At 34.4% G+C, this 24,050-nt stretch overlaps 2 protein-coding genes and 1 non-coding gene across 3 annotated transcripts; 2 read left to right on the forward strand and 1 right to left on the reverse strand.

The window, feature by feature from the left end:
- Positions 1–702: 702 nt before the first annotated feature.
- Positions 703–1,517, forward strand: LOC122049494 (uncharacterized protein PAM68-like). The gene has a single exon (XM_042610869.1). The coding sequence runs from the start codon at positions 782–784 to the stop codon at positions 1,322–1,324; it is 543 nt and encodes a 180-aa protein (XP_042466803.1). The 5' UTR covers positions 703–781; the 3' UTR covers positions 1,325–1,517.
- Positions 1,518–13,336: 11,819 nt separating this feature from the next.
- Positions 13,337–14,541, forward strand: LOC122049495 (heavy metal-associated isoprenylated plant protein 39-like). The gene is made up of 3 exons (XM_042610870.1): positions 13,337–13,488; positions 13,825–13,900; positions 14,024–14,541. Exons 1-3 carry the CDS (start codon positions 13,483–13,485, stop codon positions 14,359–14,361), a joined length of 420 nt encoding a protein of 139 aa, XP_042466804.1. The 5' UTR covers positions 13,337–13,482; the 3' UTR covers positions 14,362–14,541.
- Positions 14,542–19,885: 5,344 nt separating this feature from the next.
- TRNAL-CAA lies at positions 19,886–19,969 on the reverse strand. Its single transcript has one exon. It is a non-coding gene; the product is annotated as a tRNA-Leu (tRNA).
- Between the last annotated feature and the right edge of the window lie 4,081 nt (positions 19,970–24,050).

Genomic DNA, 24,050 nt, shown 5'->3' on the forward strand with positions numbered 1-24,050 from the left:
TTTATCTTCGCACGGATAATCATTCGATTTTAGATAAAACTGATTGTTGTACCAAACGTCAAATTGACGTTTGAGGATATTAATATAATCATAAGAGATAGACAAACATATAAAAACTAATTTCATATTAATCTGAGATCATTTAATCTATCAACTAATTTTATTTAAAATTAATTTTAATAAAAAAATAAAAATAAATAAATCAGTCGACGGACTTAGATTGGATTTAATTAAAAATTTGAATGTTTAAAATAACAGTCCACTGATAAAAATAAAATTTAAAATAGATATTTAATTTAATAATTTTAAAATTTATTTATATGATTTCTTAATTTTAAAAATTTACTTATGTGGTTCTGATAAAAAAAAGTTGAAGGAAAAAACTGAGCGCATGCTTATTCGCTTAATAGATCAAACCATCAAGATTGGAATTTCTAGGTACGAACACAATGAACACGTATACCATATTAACATCGAATACTTTTTTTTTAAATTAGATTTTTAATTTTCAGGAGGTAATCAATCTGGTACAAAATTTTTAACTGGCTAACAAAATAAATTCTAGAAGAGTACTGACTGACGGCAAACGGTACCAACCCAAAATATCGAATACATTTCTGGAACCAAGAAACAAAAGCAGGATGATACTCGTAGAGCCCAAAATATCTCGTGCCAAGCCTAAAATATATTTTATTCGTGGGATAAGGCAACAACAGGTAGCACCACCCATTTTGCTAGCCAGATAAAGAACTGATTGTTGAAGCTTTTCTTCAAACAAGAGATGGGCACGCTCTCGCACCACGTTGTATTCCTTCCGAGTTATCTCGCGGGAACGGCCTCCCGCCAGACCAGAATCTCCTCGATTAAATGCTCAAACAGAGGCTTCGCAACTCCGCAGCGCGCTCAAGGAAGCAGAGGCTTCGGTGTCCCGGCACCTGCCGACCACAAGTCTCGGTCCAAAGGAGATGACACCGCGCTTCGCGGCGACGGCAGCGGGAGCCGCAAAGGCAGCAGCGAAGACGACGAGATTCCCCAAGTGGTGTTGGATCGGATGCTCCGGCGGATTCTGATCTCCGTCGGGGGTCCGATGGCGTCCGGCTTCGTGTTGCTGTACCTGGAGGGGTTGGTGAAGAAGGGCGGGCTGTGGGAGGTTCCGGCGTGGCTGCCGTTCCTCACTATCTTGCTCTCGTTTGGGACGTCAGCGATGGGGATCGCCTACGGGACTCTGTCTTCGAGCTGGGACCCGGAGAGGGAAGGGAGCCTGCTGGGGTGGGAGCAGGCGCAGAAGAACTGGCCGGAGCTGTGGAAGGAGGAGAACGAATGATGCCATGACGTGTGATCGGAGTGCCGACGGCTTGGTGGAGGACCAGTGGAAATTGTATGTTCTTGTTCAGGTTTCCTTCTGTCTGATTAGTTTAAAAATATGATGAGACAGTAAAATTAAATCAAGTATAAATTGAAAAGAAGATAAAGGTAACGTTATTATGTTCAACAGAATGAGAGTTTTGGGAAGAATATGAGTATCTGGGTTTATGATCTACAAAGTGTGATAATGGCATAGTATCTAGTTTCTATCAGGAGACATGGTGGTGAATGAGCAAATGCTCATGCCACTCTGCTACCTCTCAACTCATAGTCCCTTAGCTTCTTTTGTCTTAAAATTTGAAACGAAGAGAAAAATTTTTGTCCTCGTACCGTTTTGTGAAATTTGAAATGAAGAGTTAATTGATCCCTCCTGCCAGGACAACACGCCAACGTAACACTTTGATACATGAAGATTTACAATCACCAGTTACACTGGGGATAAACTCCCTGAACTCTCCACTCTAATGGTATAAGTTCTTACTCTACGAGCTTTTTATGGCAGGCTCCAGTCCAATTATAATAGTCCTTGTAGTTATGGGTCTGAAAATGACCCACAGTGGCCTTCGGTATTGTACAATTAGAGCAAACGTGGTAACGCTCGCTCCTGACGGCTCAGTATTATCGTTTTCCCAGTTACATATATGCAGATAAATTATGGAAATTTTGAATCGAACTAAATCATTAAACACGAAATAAGAATATCGAATTAAAGTCGGATTGAATCCAGCAGTTATTCCACCCTTAATTTTCCTATTTTACTTTTCTTTCTGATCTTCCAGCAAGAGACTAGCATCAGCCCTCCTCTTCTCAGCAGCAGCAGCCTTCCTGCTTACGCTGCTCTTTTCCAGCAACCACAGCAACAACCGGCCATTACCAGCAACCCGACACCGCTGGTAGCCTTCTGTTTTTCTTCACGGCATCCAGATTCCAGTGACTTCCCTTCTCATTGATGGAATTATAATAGAAATTCATTGTGCGAAATAATAAATCATACCTCGTTACGGTAAAATTCAGAGAGGAGAAAATGTTGTATAGAGGAAGGCGCCTCTTGCGGTCAGAAGAGCGATCACAGAATCGAAAAACTCTTCATAATTTCACAAACTAAGTCCCGCAGCCTCATATGTTCTTCTACGTGAAAACAAATCTCATATTTACAACTACTCAACCCCTTCTCTATTCTCGTTGTTAGAGTGTATACTGAAAGCCTAAACTTTTGTAGACATTTATTTTGAATAAAGAATCACATTTGGTCAAATTGTCTATATTTGTTTGTAGTTGTTCAATTAATTTATATTGTAGATAACATAGTATGTGGTATCACATACAGAAGATAATGTTATCAGTACCTTATAAATTATAAACAGTAGCTCACGACTAAGATGGAAATGAACAAACCATTGGAAGGTCGTAGTGTAATTAGGTATTAGTTTATCTTAACTATATAATTACACTAGTACACTTAAAGTGTATTGAATAGGACCATTAGAGGTCGTTTTTTTTATACTGACTTTATAAAGGAACAAAAACCTCAGTTATTATGGAAGTGTGTGCTCTTAATCCTAATATAATAACAAGCACATATATTTGATATTTATTTCTTTAATTTATCAATGGGTGAGATTTAGTTTGATAAATCAATAAGCCCAATAAGTTGGGAAATGATATCACTTATAGTGTGTGTTGTTGATTATAAAAGGAAACTGTGTCCTAGAAATCTAGGTTGAGAATGTCCCCAAGAGGAGCTCATAAGGATTGTCATGTTAAACCCTGCAGGTGGACTTAGTCCGACATAACGATAAGGTTGAGTGGTACTACTCTTGGACTAAGATATTAATTAAATGAGTTGTCAGTAACTCACTTAATTAATGGACATTCGACATCCTAAACACAGGGAGACTAACACACTCATAATAAGAAGGAGCCCAAAAATGTAATTTGGGATTGGTGCGGTAGTTTAATAATAGTTCTCTAGTGGAATGAATTATTATTGATAAAATTAAGTTGTGTGTTTGGGGCGAACACGGGATGCTTAATTTTATCGGGAGACCAAAACCAATTCCTCCTCTCGATCCCTATCGTAGCCTCTTAGTTATAGAGTACTATACCCACTTATACCCACCTTCATACCCATGTTATAGGGGACGGCCAAGATAGCTTGGGGACCAAGCTAGGGCCGGTCAAGCCTTGGTCCATGGGTGGCCGGCCCTAGCTTGAACCCAAGTCTAGGTGGTCGGCCATTAAAAATACAAAAGGAATTTTAATTTTAAATATTTTCTTATGTGGAATACATGATTTAAAAGAGAGTTTAAAAATTAAAATATTTCCTTTTATAAGATTCTACAAAAGATTAAGAGAGTTAAATCTCTTTCCTTATTTGTAGATTAAAAGGTTGATTTTAATTTTGGTAAAAACTTTACTTATTTATCATCCATATGTTGAAAAGTTAAATTTTAAAATTATAGAAATTTCCTTTTATAGCATCAATCATGAAGGGATTATTAAAAAGAAATTTTATTTTAAAATTTCTCCGGAAGCAAATTAGGAAGCTTTAATTTTTCTAGCGAAAATTTTCCTTGTTTGCTTATTTGAGGTGGCCGGCCATATACACTAAGAAAAGGATTTTAATTTTAATTAATTAAAATTTTCCTTTTCAATGGCAATAGAGTTAAGAAAGTTTTTATTAAATTTTCCTTATTTGCCAAGCCTAAAGGATTATAAAAGAGGGGGTTTGGGTGCTTTTGTGGTAACAACCTCTATTCTATTTTCTCCCTCTTTTCTTCCTTGGTGTGGCCGGCCCCTTCAAGTTCTCTCCTCTCCTTGGTGTGGCCGAACCTCTCATCTTCCTTGGAGATCAAGTGGTGGCCGGATTTTAGCTTGGAGAAGAAGGAGAGAAAGCTTGCATCCCTTGGAGCTTGGTTGGTGGAAAAAGATCTTCATCCTTTGGAAGCTTTGTGCTTGGCCGAAACTTGAAGGAAGGAGAAGAAGGTGCTAGGTGGTCCTCGTCTCGGAAGATCGTTGCTCATACAACGTCCGAGATTAGAAGAGGAATACGATAGAAGATCAAGAGGTCATTATTCACAAAGAAATGTATAACTAATATTGTTTTCCGCATCATGTTAGTTTTGTTTCTTTATAAAAATACCAAATACAAGAGGCATGCGATTCTAGTTTTTCGAATTAGTTTTCGAAATTGTGTTCTTTTATTTTTTTTCTTTTCCTTGTGATTTGATTGTTCTTAGAGGTTAACCTAGGGTTACTATGGGAAGGTTAAATATTTAATTTCCTTAAAAGGCTTTGTCTAGTCGGTGGTGGTTGCTCCCATATCCAAGAAGGTCATGTGCCTCGCCATGCAGTACTGGAAGCCGATTTTGGAAATAGATATTTAATTGTCTTGGTGACCTAGGTGATTTGGATCGAACGTGTTAAGTTCTGCAGGAGATCCAAGTCTAAACCTAAAAGAACAAATAAATTAAACTTAGGATCAAACGTGTTAAGTTCCGCAAGAGATTCAAGTTTAATTTAAAAGAACACATGGTAGCTAGGAAAATGTTCAGACCTTTGTACAAAATTTGTGTACGGTGGAACCGTTAGGTTTTCCGAGTAGCAACCAACACTCGTCACGTCACATCTCTTCTCGTTAAATGACTTGGATATATTTATAATGGGAACCCTAAAGGGTAGTATGGTCATTTGCCCCAATTAAATGTGGGCATTATGCGCATCATGGGCAACCCCCATGATCTCATATTTCCATTAGGAACATCTCCCACTCATCCAAGTCAAGTTACCAAGGCTAATTAATTTCAAAGACTAAATAGAATTAAGTCACATAGACTATACGAGAATCTAGTCATAAAGACTATCTAAGAATCAAGTCATAAAGACTATATAAGAGTTAGTTATAAAGACCATATCAGAGCATCCAATTCATACTTAGAGAAAATGGTTCGTGCGACAGCAAGTACACTGAGCGATAGATGCTAAAAAGATTGTTACACCTTATATAGTCATTATTTGAGCAATCAATGCTAACAAAGTTATTACACTTTACTTAGCTGCTCTTCCAAATGAATCAGAGACACTCTCATAATGACATATAGTCTCTCTCCTAGCGGTACATATTTGTTATGCAGGAAGTATCCAGTCTCCCAGTGGCACACAACTATTATCTTGGAGATCTCCATGTCTTGCTATTTACCAATATTAAATAATCTTCATTTACATCAAAATGAACATCTCTACTCCTCATAATGACTATTTTGTCAAGAGTATATTCCATATTCAATATTCACAATCATTTCTATACATAACAGAAATAGGTCGACCAGTAATAATATCAAAAGATGTAAATCTATTTAATCTTCATTTTTAGATAGAATCTATTCATTCTAATCAATCTCTTTCCTAGTTATGCTCTATAGACCGAATCATCCATAGTCATAGGATACATGCTAAAATAACAGACACTGATTAAAACTTCAAGTAAACAGTTAAATAGTCACTAAGGGCAAAAACTGAGATTAACTTATAATCTCAAAGGTCTTACATAGTAGAGAAACAAGGATCCATTCTCCTACTACCCTTTTTATCGCAATGACACATGTGGTATAAATCACATACTACATCGTTTTTCTCTTTATAAAAAAGAGTGCATGCTTTTCTCAAATTTAACATCATACATATTTTGATCTAGACATACCTAATGTCTAATCCTGAATTCAATATATGAATTTCAATATGGTCTTTAACAGGTTCAATAAATGGTGGGTGCATTTACTTTGATCATTATTAACACATAAATGATCTCATATTGACACACTTATCAAGACAACCTTAACTTATGGATCCGTCTCTATTCACAACTACTGCCCATAAATAACGGTCAGAGACGGAGCCACTAAGGGGCTATCCTGGGCTGTAGCCCAACCCTGAGTGGCTCCATCCATGTACTATGTAAAGAAGGGAAAAAAAACAAAACCAATAATTCTTAACCATTGTAAATACCAAGTCAAAAGAAGAGAAAAAAAAAAAAAGCATATGTTGCTTTGTTTTCAATTTTTTTATTAATTCAAAATTTTTAATTTACACGTAGGGTTGGAGACATAGTTTACAAATTTATGGTTGACAAAAAATTTTTGCACCTTAGATTTTATTTTTAATTCAACTATATATTTGTTTAAATAATTTTTTATTATAATTATAAATACAGATATTTTCTTTCTCCCATCCATTTAGATTAAACTTACAACATACATACTTGCTATTTTTTTAGCTACCAGCCAACTCTAGACATGGACGGTAGCCATTGTTTCTACCCTCCTTATCTTTGACTCTGAAACCATAGTTCAATTCTTCGTCTCACTCACCTCGCTCGTCCCATTGTCGTTTTCTACTCATCCTCCCTCGACGATATCGTCTCCCTCCTCCCCCTTGTTTATTCGTCCTCATGCCCTTTCACTGTCGCTACTTGTGGCCAAGCCGTCACCCCAAAGGCGTAGTCATCAACATGATCACTTTCAACCGCGGCTACCATGTCTGGATTGACATGTCCTCTATGTCGGCATACCCTTACATCGACGCAGGAGGTAAGCAGTTATAGATTGAGCTCCCACATGAGACGATCAAGCATGGTCTCGCACTGGGCTCATGGACAGAGACTACCTCTACCTCATTGTCAACAACAAACTCTTTAACACCAACGTCAATGATCAGACCTTTTACGATGACCCCTAAATTTTCAGTATCTAAGAATTAGATATTATTATTGATAAATTAACTTAACAATTTCATAAATAATAAAAAAATCATTTAATAAAATTTAAAATTCAGTGAAATATAAGAAAGACGAGATGGTAACTTGATCGCATGAAGTGAACTCAGACCTCTTCTATGGTGTCCTTGGCATGACGGACTCACTCAATTCGGGATTAGCACAATCCATCTCTAATTTCTAGATCCATCCTTGGTAACAGTCTTATCTCTATTTGTACTTAACAAATAAAGATGATTGTCCATGTGAGTAGACCAATATCTACCTGGCACATGCTCACTGAGATCTTATATGAATGTAATAAAAATAACATATACACTGAATAAATTATGGCAAATAAGATAATCAAATCACAACATCTGATTGTTATTACAATCTTGTTATATTCTACAAAGTCCTAAAAACTTTACATGTTCTTTAAATGACTCTCTAGTCATTAACTTAGTAAAATGATCTGTAAGCATAGCACATGTAGGGACATACTTAAGAATTACTTTTTTTATCCACAATATCCCTCACAAAGTTATATTTTATAGCTATATGCTTGTCTTTGCTGTGATATTTGGGATCCTTGAAAAATGTTATTGCAGCTTGACTATTATAGTAGATAGTTACTGGACTTCCACTATCTTCAGTAATTTTCAGATGCTTTAGGAACATTCTCAACCAGAATGCTTTTTGCATAGCCGTTGAATATGCCACATATTCAACTTCGATAGTTGACGAATCTACATAAACTTGTTTCTTGTTGTTCCATTAGATGGTGCCACCATTCAGTAAAAACGCATAGCCTAATGTGAATTTTCTATCATCCAGGTCACCAGCCCAATCTGCATCTGAATAACCTATCAAACTCATATCTGATCCTTGGAAATAGAGACAATAATTTATTGCCGACTTCAGATATTTGAATATCATTTTTACCGCCTTCCAGTGTCTAGGTCCTGAGTTTGGCTGGAAGCGACTCACTAAGCCAACAACAGGGCTGATATCGGGACGTGTACATAACATAGTATACATCAAACTACCAATAATACTGACATATGATTTTTTTATTCATTTTAGCTATTTCTTATGGAGTTTTGGGACATATACTCTTGCTCAAAATAGTACTTTTCACAATAGGTGTATGTTCTACATTGTAATTTGACATGCTAAAATGATGTAACATCTTATTTATATAAGACTCTTGTGACATACCCAAAAGTCATTTAGGATAATCTCTAATGATCTTTATCCCTAAGATGTATTTAGCTTCTCCCATATTCGGTGTATCAAATTGTGATGGCAGTCACTTCTTAACTTCTTTCATATACCTTATGTCATTTCTTGCTATCAGCATATCATCAACATATAGTGATAAAATAACATATTTTTCTTTTTCTCTTTTCAAGAAAACGCAATGATCCTCATTGATCATCTCGAAATCATAAGATAAAATGACTTCATTAAATCTTATGTTCCATTGTCTTGATACTTACTTTAGCTCATATATAGACTTTTTAAGTCTACATACTTTCTCCTCTTGGCCTTAAGCAATGAAACATTCTAGTTGAATAATATAGATTTCCTTGTCAAACTCACCATTAAGGAAAATAATTTTTACATCCATTTGATTAATTCCAAATCATGATATGCCACAAAGGCCTAAATAACTCGTATTGATATAAATTTCAGTACGGGAGAAAATATCTCTTCAAAGTCAATAGCCTCAATTTGGACGTATACTTTTACAACCAAACGAGTTTTGTATCTATTAATCGATCCATCAGCTTTCCTCTTTATCTTGAGAATTCACTTATTCCTAATAGTCTTTCAGCTCATAAGAAGATCGACTAAGTTCCAAACATGATTCTGAATCATAGACTCTATCTCTTCAACTATTGCAACTTTTCATTTTTCTCTAACTTTACATCCCAATGCTTCCTCAATGGATTGAGGTTTGTCATCGTCAACTAAGAGTGTCATCAATGCCTCATTCTCAATATCAAACCTCTTCTTAGGTTTGATTTTACGAACACTTCTTTGTAAGTTGGGCTGTTGAGAAGTCAATTCATGATTTGGCATATCACTCTCACTTAGTTGACTAGACTCAGACATCCCTTTTGACACCTCTTTTGTTGATAATATCTCATCCTTCTCAAATAGAGGAACTCTTTTATTAACATCACCTCTGGTTGGGAACTCTGTTTAGAGAAAAATCGCATCTCTTGAATCTATTTCGGAGATAGTTTTATCTCGAATGTTAGCCAACTATCCATATCAGGCCCAACATTAACCAATTGTATTTTTCAGGACATATCAGACCAGACGTTAGACGTTAGACGTTAGACGTTAGCCAATTGTATTTCCCAAATTCTTATTTTCTTTATATTTTTATTAATTTCTTTTTGAAATTATATTTGTGTTGCTTTTTGACTGAACTTTGTTTTATCCCCTTCTTAAGATGATAAAAAACGGACATGGTTAAGTAGTGATAGTGCCTTGGCCCATTTTGAAGCTCTTAGACTTGAGAATAAAAAAATGGTATCTATATACAGGATCTAAGAAAAAATTCAGAATTGTAAATTTGATACATCTATAACCATCTGGTTCATCATATTTTGACTACACAATTGTTGTTCATGCTATATTTTAGGGTGATTTAGCTGTTGCAGATGATGGAATGATTATAGAAGAGAATGGAGATGACAATGAGGTTCCTCTTGGGAAGATGATGGAAATTCTCAAAAATCAAGGAGCCAAGAAGAAGAAAAAGAAGAAACAAGTGAAAAGGGACATATTTGATGATCTAGAAAATATTGACAGCGAGTTTGACATTTTGGGTGTGGTGAGAAAAATAAATTTAGACAATTTTAAGCAAGCTCAAGCTGCAATAGCAATAGTTACAAATCAGAGTCACAGAAGTAAAAAGGCAGTTGGTAAAATCAATACTGAGAAAGAAATATCATCATCAAAAAGAAAATAAGTTGGACCTGATATGAAATCATATTAGGCTCAATGTGGGTCTGATATCATTTTATATCAAGTTCAATTTAGACGATTCCATATCAGGCCCAATATGGTAGTTTTTAGCGATTCTTCTTTATTACATTTTAAAGCATTCAAAAAGTTGAAATAAACAATTGATAACATATTTGAACTCCTTGTAACCTCAAAAATTCACCGGAATTTAAATGTCTGCAATCAGAGCTCTCTAGATCTATCAATGGATTTTGATTAAAATCTACTGATGGACCCAAAGAGCTCCGATTGCACCCATTTCAATTTCTGTGTATTTCTGATATTGCAAAGAGTTCAAATATGTTATCTATTGTTTATTTCGACTTCTCCAAATGTATTAAAATGTTATAAAAAATTAATTAAACCTTATAAAATGTTATCTATATGTAATGCATGCATGAAAAAAAAAGAAGAGAAGAAAAGAAAAGAGAGAAAAATTAAGAGAAGTGGCATGCATAGGAGAGAGAAAATAGAAGAGAGAGAAAAAAGATAGAGAAAAGAAAAATAATAGAAAAAGTCAGATTGTCAGAAGGGTAAAATGAGAAGAGCACTTGAAAAGATACATCCTTTGGTAAATACTAGAATAACATGTATCTTTCATAAATTCAAAAACTTAGGTGCTCCGTTTGATAAATTACTGTTGTATTTTTGTTTTGTTCCATCTGCTGTTCCATCCATATATAGATTTCATTGCATACAAAGAAAATAATAAATAAATTTGATAAATTTATTAATCTAAATGTGTGGGAATTACATCGCGGAGCATGATAATCCTCATCTAGATCTTGATCTTAATATCTGAATAGATTCATTCTCCGCTATTGCAATAGCGCTACCTTCTACGACACTATCGTCACTTAAGAATAGAGAGGATTTGTTAGAAACGCCCTCTGACGTATGTTTCTGTGTGTAAGACAATCTTCATTGGGAAGGCATCCACTTCAGGATCCATCATGTATATTAGCAACATCATGTCCCTACGAGTAGCTGTGGTGGTCAGTCGAGGGGTGATTTTATTGGAATTGAATCTAAGTAATAAAAATCATAAGTTTAAAATGACGTAGGATATCTCTATTGATATGAAATTTTTTGAAGAGAACTCAAGAGTAAAGTCATAAAGGTCTAGGTCTAAAGTGGACAATATCATGTCATTGTGGAGAAATATGAACATCCTTTGATCGCAACAAATGGTATCAGAGCCATGGTCTAAACCAAATGTCATGTGGGGTGGTCTTGAAAGAAGTTGAGGTGGGCTCGGGATAGGTTAGGTTGATCGGATGCTTGCGGGAAGGTCCTGAAGCAGGTCATAATGATTGGATGTTTACGGGGAGGCCTGGAGAAAATCAGGGTGACCGGATACTTGCGGAGAGACGAGTAAGTCAGGGTGACCCGATGCTCGTCGGGAGGTCCGAAACAGGTCAAGGTGACCGAATACTCACCGGGAAGGCTCGGAGTAGGTCAAAGTGACCAGATGTAGATGCTCGCGGGAAAGGCCCGAGGCAGGTCAGAGTGACCGGATGCTTGCGGGGAGGTCCGGAACAGGTCAGCGTGACCGGATGTTCGCAGGGAGGCCTGAAGCAATTCAGGATGACTAATTGTTTGCGGGGAGGCTCGAAGCAGGTCAGGGTAACCAGATGCTTGCGAGGAGACCTGAAGCAAGTCAAAAAGTGATCGGACGCAGATGCTTACAGGGAGTCTTGAAACAAGTCAGGATCATTAGATGCTCACGGGTAGGTCCGGAATAGCTTAAGAGTGATTGGATGCTCGAGGGAGGCCCGAACCATGAGAGCAATTGTGGTTCGTCGTTTAAGAGAAAGATTGTTGGGATTCAATCAAAGTCCTATATTGGAAATCTTTGGTAAAGATAATTAATTTAAAATATATAGAATATCTTTATTGGTATGAGACCTTTTAGGTAAAGTCCAATAGTAAAAATATGAGGACCTAAATTTAAAATGGACAATATCACACTATTATAAACTTACGTTTCACCTTTGCCAAATATTCAACCGCATCAATATCTTTATTAAATTTTTGTCAAACTCGTTTCTTTGGTCATTATAGATAAATTAAATCACTCTCAATTTTTCATTAGAAGTATAGATATGATTCAACATTTAAAGTGAAAAGGGAAATAGAGGGGTGGAAATAGAGGGGTGGCAAAGTAGGCCAGTGGAGATCTCGGATGAAGTAACTGTGAAAGAGACTTTACGCGAAATCAAATTAATTAATCCTTTCTAATAACTCTTTTCTTTGGTCATTATCGATAAATTAAATCACTCTCAAATTTTCATTAGAAGTATGGATATATGATTCAACATTTAAAGTGAAAAGGGAATTAAAGAGAGGGGAGGCAAAGTAAGTAAAGCTAGTGGAGATCTCGGATGAAGTAACCACTATGAAAGAGACTTTACGCAAAATCAAATTAATTAATCCTTTCTAATAACCACAGAATTCAGGTGGATCTATTTTTGATCATTTGAAAATTCACATATCTTAAAGTGGAGACTCTTTTAAGTGTTAGTGTGCCAATATATTTAATTATTAATCTCTACATCACATGCCATGAGCCATATCACACTCCAACAACACCAATTAGTTATATATAAAAAAAACAAAAAACTTAGATATAGTTATTGTTTAAGCTTCATGTGCAATACATTAGGATGTAAACAATAATGATTTCAAATTAACATTCTTGATTCTTACTAATTCATCAACCATTTCATGTTAAAAGATTTACTTATGCTATTTATTTTTATATCATCGTCTCAGGTCATATATATATATATATATATATATATATATATTCTAAGGTTTTTGTCATCAAAATTATGTCTTATAATACTTTCTTCTCTAAAAAACAAAATTGTAAACTAGGATTGAGCTTAGCAGAATATGCATTTAGGAGCTGGGAAAGGGCCAAGCCGAGTTGAATTTAATTGTGCTCAAGCTTCTTTATTTACTTATCAAAAAATCTTATTGAATTCAAGCTCAAGTTCAAGCTCAACTTTTCTTATTTTTAATATTTTATAAACAATTTTAGATTATCAAAATTTATAATTTTTTATATATTTGAATAAAAAAATAATAAATAAATTTATTCATAAACAATTCCTATAATTAGGGTCTTAATTACATCCTTATCACCACTTGTAAAAGTCCATTGCGATTTCATTTGCGTACATGACCTGCCTTCTTAGATCAGCATTTCTCCCCTCCACCTTCCCTTGTAAACTTCCACCCTCACTTCCCTCCTTCTAATTCACTTGTAGAAATTAAACCTTCACTCCTTCTGATTCACTGGCCAATTGGGCAGCTGGTGGTGGCTTTTCTAAGAGAAGATGAAGGTGACTACTGTTCTTTCTATCATCCTCCATGTCGCTTCTTCTGCAAAGTGGATGGCTTACCAACTCTGTGCCATCTTCTCACCTCCTAATCCTTCAATGAATGTTCTTGTGGAGTTTAAGGATCTTAAAAAGCTCGTTCTCTGCTAAAATTAGCCCTCTCTTCTTCTTTCAAGTAAAGAAGAGAGGGAAGGATGAAGCTATTTTTCAACTTTAATTACCTTTTTCTTTTGGTCGAGATCATTCTTTTTCAACATATATATGCTGGAATTTAGCCATCCAAGTATCATATCCCACACCTTGCTGAATTGTTCATACTGATGTGTGTTTCGCCTGCAGAAAATTGTGGTCAAACTGAATTTACGTGATGGTAAGGAGAAACAGAAGGCGATGAAGGTTGTATCAACCCTTCAAGGTAGTATTTTGCCTTGTAATCCAACTTGTTGAATTTCAGACTCACTTTATGCTCATTGTATAGTTGCATTGCATGTGTTATGTGTACAGTATACTTGTATCATATTGTAGTTTTATGGAACAGGGATTGATTCGCTCGCCATCCATATGAATGAGAGGAAAATGACAGTGGTCGGGTCCGTCGACCCTGTGGATGTTGTGAGCAAATTGAGGAAATTCTGGAAGACTGACATTGTCTCGGTAGGGCCGGCGAAGGAGGAGAAGAAGGAAGAGCCTAAGAAAGAGGAAGCAAAGAAGGATGAAGCAAAAGAGGAAAAGAAAGAGGAAGGCAAGAAGGATGAGAAGAAAGAGCCCCATGAAGGAATGATCGAAGAGCTACTCAGCTCGTACAATCCTCACACGAACACCTATTACTTCGTGCAGAGCGAAGAAGAGAATCCAAATTCTTGCAGCATCATGTGAGGAGGACTTCCATCCTTGGAGTGAACCAGGGCTGTACAAATTGGAGGTGTCAATGTTGTAGAGATTTCTAGAAAGTCTAAGTTTAAGCAACAACATATGTTTATTAGAAAATCTAAGTTTATAATGATTCTCTAAGCAAAAACATGATATTCTAAGTTTATAATGATACCGTAAACAATATCTTTATATTCTAAGTTTATCATTCATTTACTTTAGTGTAGAGGAGAATTTTGGTAATATGATACGAAGATCATGAGATGAAACTAAGCTCAAAATGCTTTATTTAAGTTTATTTCAAGTGATACAAGTTTAATAATGTTTCAAATTATATTTTCATTAGGTAACAGTGTACATGAACAAAGCTTGGATGTATAATCGATTAGAAAATGAATTTCTCAAAGCTGATTTTATTGCTGAAGTTAAACAGTTTGTGAACTTTGTTAAAAGTCATCCAGAATGTATGAATGGTGCCGAATTACAGTGTCCGTGCAATCATAAAAAATGTCAAAATAGAGCTTTCCGTGATGATGATACCGTAAAAATGCATCTATGTAGAAATGATTTTGTGTCAAATTACTACAATTGGTATTGTCACGGAGAGCCTTATTTATATGAACCAATTGGGCCTTCTGGTGGGTTGTCATCTGGGATAACTGTTACCGCTCTTGAAGCATCAACTAATATTGATATTACAATGCAATCAATGGTTAATAATGCGATGAATGCAGTTGATTATTCCAATATAGATGAAATATCAACACCTGAATATCAACAACTATATGAGATGTTAAAGGCTAGTGAAAGAGAAGTGTGGGAAGACATTCCTTCCGGTCATTCTTAACTATCAGCTATTGCAAGATTATTGAATATGAAAGCAGAACATCATTTTTCTAAAAGATGTTACGATGATATCTTCCAATTGATGTCAGAGTTGCTCCCTGCTGATAACATAATAACTGATAGCTTCTATGAAATAAAGAAATTGATCAGAGATTTAAGTTTGTCTGTAGAGAAGATTGATTGTTGTATAAACAACTGTATGATATTTTGGAATTAAGACAACGATCTGAATGAATGTAAAATCTGTACTGACCCTTGTTTTAAGCATCGTACTCGCATACCAAGGAAGAAGAGGAACAATATTGCTTGGAAAGTAATGTATTATTTTCTATTAACTGCTAGACTTCAACGCTTGTATTTATCTGCAGCTACAGCTTGCCACATGATGTGACATCATAAGCATGAGCACGAAGAAGGTATAATGTGTCATCCTTGTGATTCTCCTGCATGGAAACATCTTGATACTGTATTTCCTTTCTTTGCAATGAAACCACATAATGTGAGATTGGGACTTTCTGCAGATGAATTTCAACCATTTGGTCAGTCAGGACAGCAATATTCATCTTGGCCAGTTATATTAACACCGTACAACTTACCGCAATAGATGTGCATGAAAGATGAATTTATGTTCCTTACCGTGCTTATTCCTGGTCCAACCAATCCCAAAGATAAGATAGATATTTTCTTGCAACCTTTAATTACCGAGCTGAATGAATTATGGAATGTAGGGTCGATGACTTATGATGTTGCAAGTAAAACTAATTTTACATTGCATGCTACCTTATTATGGACGATCAGTGATTTTCTAGCATACTCAATGTTGTCAGGATGGAGTACGGCTGGTAAATTAGCATGCCCACATTGCATGACAGAGTCCGATGCATTTTCATTACCTTGTAGTGGGAAGGTATCTTGGTTTGATAATCTCCATAAATTTTTACCAGTTGATCACCCTTTTAGGCGAAATAATAAAAAATTTCTAAAGAATTTTGTAGTCAGAAAATCTCCCCCAACAGTCCATGCTTCAGGTGAAGAAATTATTGAACAAATAGATAGTTATGGATTTCTCACAGTATCTCAGCCTAATTCTGATGAGATAAATAAATATCTTGTTAGGATGTGTAAGTACGGTTGGAAGAAAAGGAGCATTTTCTAGGAGCTGCCTTATTGGAAGTATCTACTCATTCGACATAATATAGATGTGATGCATGTTGAGAAAAATTTCTTTGATAATATCTTCAACACTGTGATGAATGTGCATGGAAGAACAAAGGACACTGCAAAATCATATGAGGAATTAAAAGAATTAGTTAACATGCCAGAGTTGCATCAGAATGAAACAACTAATAAGTTTCCAAAAGCGTGTTATACATTAGACAAAGATGGTAACCAAGCTTTATGTAGTTGGTTAAAAGAAATCAAATTCCCAGATGGATATGCTTCGAATATGGCTCGATGTGTTGATATGGACAAGTTAAAGATGTTTAGAATAAAGAGTCTTGACTGCCACATGCTCATGCAAAGACTTATTCCAATAGCTTTTCATGATTTACTTCCCAATAATGTTTGGCAAGCACTTACGAAGTTAAGTCTATTTTTCAAAGATTTGACAGCGAGGTGTATTATGATGACCGATATGCTTTGGCTAAAAACAGACATTCCTCTCATACTTTGTAAACTGGAGCGCATATTCTCACCTAATTTTTTTTATTCAATGGAACATCTGCCATTACATTTACCATATGAGGCACAAACAGCTGGTCATGTTCAGTATAGATGGATGTATCCATTTGAATGAGTTTTTGAGAAAATTAAAGAATAATGTTCGTAATAAAGCAAGAGTTGAAGAGTCAATATGTAATGCTTATATGGTTGAGGAAACATCTTCTTTTTGCTCCTATTATTTTGCTGATAATGTTAAAACCAGACGGAACAAATGTCCTAAAATTCCGATGATACTCAGAATATAGACCCATCGATGCTTTCTATTTTCAAATTTGTTGGTAAACCAATGGGTGCATCTATTTCTAGATGGTTAAATCAACAAGAATATCATGCTGCAAGAACATACATACTCTTAAACTGTGATGAGGTCAAACCATACATCAAGTAAGTTAACTTCTCCACTCAAACTTTTATCTCGTTATATTTGTTTTCTTAATATCCTAATTGTCTCAAAATTACCTTATTTCACAGCTTGTATAAACAACAATTATATCTACAAAATCCATCAATGAGTGTAAGTGAGGATGCTGAAAAGTTAGAGACTAAATTTGAATTATGGTTTCAAATATATGTAAGTTAGAGAAATCTTCATAATTCTTCATTAAATTAAGTTCGGTCCTAATTTATACCATAAATCTTTTGATAGGTGAAAGACCGCAAAATATCAAATGTGCAAGATGATATAATATTGAATCTTGCATCAAAACCCCTTTGCCAAATAATGGCCTACTCTGGTTACTATGTTAATGGTCTTAAATTCCATGTGACATAACAAGATTCACGGAGATTAACTTATAATTCTGGTGTTTGTGTTAAAGGATCTATCGACACCAATAACACTGAGTTTGATTACTATGGTAGACTTGAGGAAATTATAGAGGTTGAATATTCAGTATTACCTATAAAAAGGTGTGTGTTGTTCAAATGTTCATGGTATGATCCGACCCCAAGAACAGGTGTTAGAATACATCCATATTATAATTTAGTTGAAGTTAATGTAAATAAAAGGTTCAATAAGTTTTAACCTTTCATTTTTGCAATACAAGCGGGTCAAGTTTTTTATCTTGAATATCCTATGAAGAGAAGAAGTGCTACTGAATGGTTGTCTGTTTGTCAAATGAAGCCTCGTTCGACCATAGAAATGTCGAACATCATTACTACTCAAAAGCATAATGCATTTTAGAATGATGAAGTAGAGAGACATTAAGTTGATTCACAACTCCAATCTACATCACAATTACTTGTAGATGTTAATGCCACTGACGAGGAGATTGATGATGGAGAGACATCCAATAGTGAGGATTTTGCTGACCTAACAGAGTCCAACGATGACGCCTTACAAACTATTGATGTTGAGTAGAAATGCTTCCAGAGTCTAGCATTGATTAAATTTTAGCATTATTGTTCATCAAGTAAGTTATGCTTCAATCATGTTTTATTGCTTGATTATCATGTTAGTAAACTTTATTATGATGTACTGTAATGTTATTTTGTAGATATTATATCTCATGGCAGATCATCCAACACCACCACTCCATAGATCTATAGTTCTTAGGGTTGTTGGGCAGTCGTAAGTATTTTTTTATTATTAGTAATTCAAGTTCTTTTTTAAAACTTATATCTTATGTCTTAAATTGTTTATATGCAAGTTTACTGCTGACGGTCATCGAGTATCGACATATATTACCAAAAAATTTAAAGAAAGAGTCTGCATTGTTGGTACGACATGGAGACATGTAGATAGTGAGACTAAAGATTTTTATTATAAAGAATTTATGGTAAGTAAATTGAATATGTACATTATATTTATCCTTTAAAATACTAAATTTTTAATTTCTAATTACAAAAAAAATATATATGGGAGGATGGACACGAAGCAGAATTTGCAACGACTTGGAATATTTACTGTGCCAAGTTATACAAAGACCTCTTATATTATATGAGAAAGGATGACACTAGACCAGCTTATGTATTCAACGAGATTTGGGGTGCACTGGAACAGATTGACGGGGACATTGGAGGTGAACGTATTTACCTTTTGTCATCATGATACAATTTGATCAAGATCGGATTAGTAAGGATTGGATTGGTACATCATATTGTTAAGGTTTGGGACCCTTGGCATAAAAAAAAAAATCATAAGATAACTCAATTTAAAGGTCAATGCACAAAAAATTATTGATTTCATTAATTCCAACATGAATACCAATAGAATATAAGAAAATAAATATTTAAAGAGAAAAAGGAACAAATATTTTTAATGATTAAAGTGGTCTAACATCACCTAAATAAATATTTTAAATAGTCTCAAAACTCTAACTCGATGAAAGACGAAATCATGACTTTAAAAAAAAAATAATCTTAAATATAAAGTAGGAACCTTCGAAATGATTTTAAATAATATTTTTTTAATTTAAAATTAGATTGTTACATGTTATACTTAATAATAAATATAGATCTGAAATTCGATTTAATATATTATGGATCTCATAATTCCATCCAAATTAAAAATTATGATATCTTAAAATGTAAAATCATTTAAATATAACATTATTGGATCATTTTGGACTCAGAATCATGAGTTTACAAACCATGTGATATCGAAGGAGTATTGAGTCGAATATCTAGAGCGTTCTACCTGGCCTTATATAAGTCAAATACAGTACAAAATATATAATTAAATTAATCTAGGTATTTCCTTTTAGTGATCTCAAAAATTTATAAATTTAGAAATTAATTTGTAAATCAACTCGTGTCTACATTTAAAGCAATAATAATAATAATAATAATAATTTTAGACTTTTAAATGCTTGAAATGTGGTAGGTTATCTAAAAAAGCTAGGACTACTTGTGTCCATATTAATGATGCTGCAGGCAACGAACATAGATTTAGGGTTGCAATGCGTGGACCTGATCGACATCGCTCTGCTTGTAAAAAAGAAATTATTAAATTAAATAATGTCAGAAGTGGGATTTGAACCCACGCCCTCGTTAGAGGACCAGAACTTGAGTCTGGCGCCTTAGACCACTCGGCCATCCTGACTTTTGCTTTTTTTTAATACGTACATTTTATATGAATAAATTTTATCTAAAAGAACAGTCAAGATGACCGTTAAATCAGTGAGGATGATTCAGTTGTGGACCATTTAACGAAACGGCTGATCTTCTTGTAAACGGAATTTTGTATACCATTTTGATTAACAAGAGCTACTCATCTTAGCACTGTTTCTCGATAGAATTATTATTGTGTAAGGAGCCATATTTTAACATTATCTCTTACATCAATTTTGATAAATGCATAGGTAGAGTGTTTGCTTCTTCATATGAGGTTGATCTACATTGATAGTCGATGAAAAATTTTCATGAGATCATGTCAATCATTTTAAAAATAGTCAATGTGGCTGACTTAATTTATTATTATTTTTACTTCCCAATGTGAGAGTATTTACTATAATTCCTTAGACCTCCATTTTGAAATTGTCATTGTCAACATATAAATTCTTTTATATCATTTATTTTATTATTATTATTATTATTATTAAAAAGACGTTTGATATAACGATAAAGTTATTGTGTGATATGGAATTTATGTATTTGAGTTGTGAAAATAATCTCTTGTAATAAAGAATAAGATTGTGTATAATAAATCTAATATGATCCAGCTCTTTTTCGAGACCTCATATTAATGGAGTTTCGTGCATCGAACTACTCTTTATATTACTATCTAAGTCTTCTTTAATTTTTTTTCTTTATTAATATGTCTATTTATTATAGTCTTATATCTCTTAATTGAGGTATTTATTGGATGTCTAGTAAGTATTCATACCATTTTAAATATATATATATTAAAATTTTCTCAATATATATAATCCTAATTTTCTATCTAATATTTTTTTATTTCTTATCCTATTCATCCTTATATCATTAAAAAAAAAAAAACCATTCTCATGCCGCTCTCTTTGTTTTAGTCATGTATTCCTTTCCTATTTCAATATTTTAGGTATTCTTTACATAAAGAGAATGATTAATTTCTTTAGTTGTGAAATACCTATTAAGATAGTTTTCTTCCTTACTGTTCTATGCTCTTGGAGGTTTCTTTAAGTCATAGATAGCTTTTAAAGATAAGTTGCCTTTGTCTTCTTGCCTCTAAAATAGCTTTAAACTTGTTCACATAAACTTTTTCAAAATCTCTCTCTATAATGATGATTTAGCATCAAGTTGTGTCAATTGGTATATCATGCCTACAATTCCATGTCCAATTAAGGTTGTGCATTGGGGAGTCTCCGGGGCTATCGGTTATTTTTTTAAAATGATTAATCAAACATTATGAATTTTAATTGTGATATATTATAGAATTTTTTTTTCATTGTGATGATAAATCTATGAACATTGGCAGTTTGGATGAACCTATGTGAGCACTTCCTTATTTATCCGGATGATTAATAAAAAAATTTCATGAAATCAAGCTAATCATCTTCAAAATTAATCGAAGAGCTAAATATTTAAATTAAAAAAAAAATTAAATTTATGCATTGTGGCCAAGCAAGTTGCGAACACAACATTGATTGCATAGCAATAATAAGATTGCGAGCGTCTAAAATGTTCATAAGCATGCATATGAACAAATATAATCATGAGCATGAACATAGCATATCATGAACTTAACATATTTATATGAACCTAACATATTCATAACATATCATAGACTTAACGATTTCAGAGCATAACATGAATCTGAACTTAGCATATCCTAAACCTAACTTAATCATAACATAACATGGAAATTGATATTGTGCTCCTTCTGGGACCTTGTCCCATAAATGGGATTCCTCTGGGATATTTTTTCTCACAGTATTCCCATCAAATCCTCATCATTCTATCATAGTCGTCTTACCCGATATTGGGATCCTTCTGGTGTCTTTTCCCATAAACGGGCTCCCTCTGGGGTCTTTTCCCGTAAACGAATTCCCTTTGGGGCCTTTTCCCTCACGGTATCCTTATTAAATCATTATCATTATAATTATCACTTTTTTACAGTCAGCTTACCCGATATTGGGATCCCTCTGGGGCCTTTTCCCGTAAACGGGCTCCCACTGGGGTCTTCTCTCACGATATCTTTATTAAATATTTATCATTATCATTATCACTATAAGGTATCATAATCATACATACGAAGAACATGAATATAAACTTAAACACCAACATGCAAATTCATACATAAGCTTAATCATGGGTTTCAATGTAATTCTATGCAAAAACTTAGTGTGAGCATGCATTACATAAACATGGCATAATTGTGAATCTAAACATAAGCATGCAAATTTGTATCATATCTATCACCTACTAAACCCTCATGATGTGGAGTAAGAGTAAACACAAGCCTACTTAAACTAGAAATCTGAAAGTTACAAGTTCTAGGAGCTAGCATGATATCAACTTCTAAGTAGTAAAAGAGCATGGAGACTTATACAATCCGAACCCTACAAACCTATAAAAGTCAACAGAGTATCATCTTCTTAACCCATCCATACAACCAGAAATCGAAACTTACTTGGGGTATCCTAACTAGAGAGACTAACATAAACATACTATGAGATAGTCATGAAGAAACTACATCATGATATTTAACCCAGAAATAAAATTTAAACTTGCTTTTATCATGTCCAAAACATGCAAGATCTATAACTTCCTGTGAGCATTAACATGGTTGAAAGCATGCACAATTCATATGAACCGAAGCATGCTATCATGGCAAGAAAACAATCCAACCTTATAAGCTATAAAATTACCAACTTCACAAGATTATAGAAACTAACTAAGAGCATTAACATAATTAAAAACATGCACAATTCATTTACCTGAAACATGATATCATAACAAGGAAACAAAACAACCATACAAGCTATAAAATTTCCAACCTTCATAAGATTATAGAAGCTAATTAAGAGCATTGAAAATATGCACAATTCATTTAATTGAAACATGATATCATAATAAGGAAACAAGCCAACCTTACAAGCTATAAAATTTTTAACCTTCACAAGATTATAGAAGCTAATTGAGAGCCTTAACATTATTGAAAACATGCATCATTCATATGAAACCGAAACACGATATCATAATAGGGAAAAATAAACCTAACCTTACATGCTTCCTAATCCAAAACTTCAAAGAATTATAAAAACTAATTAAGAGCATTAACATAATAGAAACATACACCATTCATTGGAGCTGAAACATGATATCATAATAAGGAAACAAACCTAACCTTACAAGCTCCCTAATCCAAAACTTCAAAGAATTATAGAAACTAATTAAGAGCATTAACATAATAAAAACATGCGCCATTCATTGAAACAGAAACATAATATCATAATAAGGAAACAAACCTAACCTTACAAGCTTCCTAATCCCAAACTTCAAAGAATTATAGAAACTAATTAAGAGCATTAACATAATAGAAACATGCACCATTCATTGAAACTAAACCATGATATCATAAAAAGGAAAAAAACCCAAAACTACACAAGACTATAGAGGCTAACTACAACAATAACTGTTAGTACAGGAAGCATCCCACGATCAAACCTGTGTTTTGATTATGTCAAAGGGTCTAAAGTTAAGTTGTTTTATTATCTAATGTGTTTGAATGAGTTTGCAAAAAAGTCCTAAGTGTACTTAGGCAAAAGTCCTAGCTGCAGTTAGGCAGGTGGAAAACTCTAGGGGGTGGTAACCTTAGGTCCCAGGGGATGGTAACCCTAGGCAAGAAGTCTTGGCGGGTCGAGGGCTTCGGGCAAAAGTCTTAGAGTCGAGAACTCTAGGTGGAAAGTCTTAGTGTCGCGAACCAAGTGAAAGATTGGGCAGGTCGTGGAGCGGACGCCCAGCGGAAAGTTCTGGAGCCTCGGGCGCTGAGCAAAAGTCCAGTCGGTCTTGAGAACCAGTCTGGAAACAGGTATATTCTCTTGCGTGGAGTAGGTGAAGACGCGTTCCCTAATGAGGGAACAGTAGGCGTTGGTTTGACCTAGCGTTTTCGGTCAGAAATTCAAAGTCAGAACTGGATAGTCCGAAGACTGTCAAATATGTTATTTATCATGCCTAACTTTGTTTTGAAGGGTATTGTTAGT

This window comes from Zingiber officinale, chromosome 2B, assembly GCF_018446385.1.
Source record: "Zingiber officinale cultivar Zhangliang chromosome 2B, Zo_v1.1, whole genome shotgun sequence".
NCBI classification, from domain to species: Eukaryota; Viridiplantae; Streptophyta; class Magnoliopsida; order Zingiberales; family Zingiberaceae; genus Zingiber; species Zingiber officinale.

Bases quoted from the DNA above. Each gene is read 5' to 3' on its own strand.
- LOC122049494 (XM_042610869.1), top strand. From the start codon at position 782: ATGGGCACGCTCTCGCACCACGTTGTATTCCTTCCGAGTTATCTCGCG.
- LOC122049495 (XM_042610870.1), top strand. The intron at 13,901-14,023 runs GTAGTATTTTGC...TTTATGGAACAG, and splicing joins GGTTGTATCAACCCTTCAAG to GGATTGATTCGCTCGCCATC.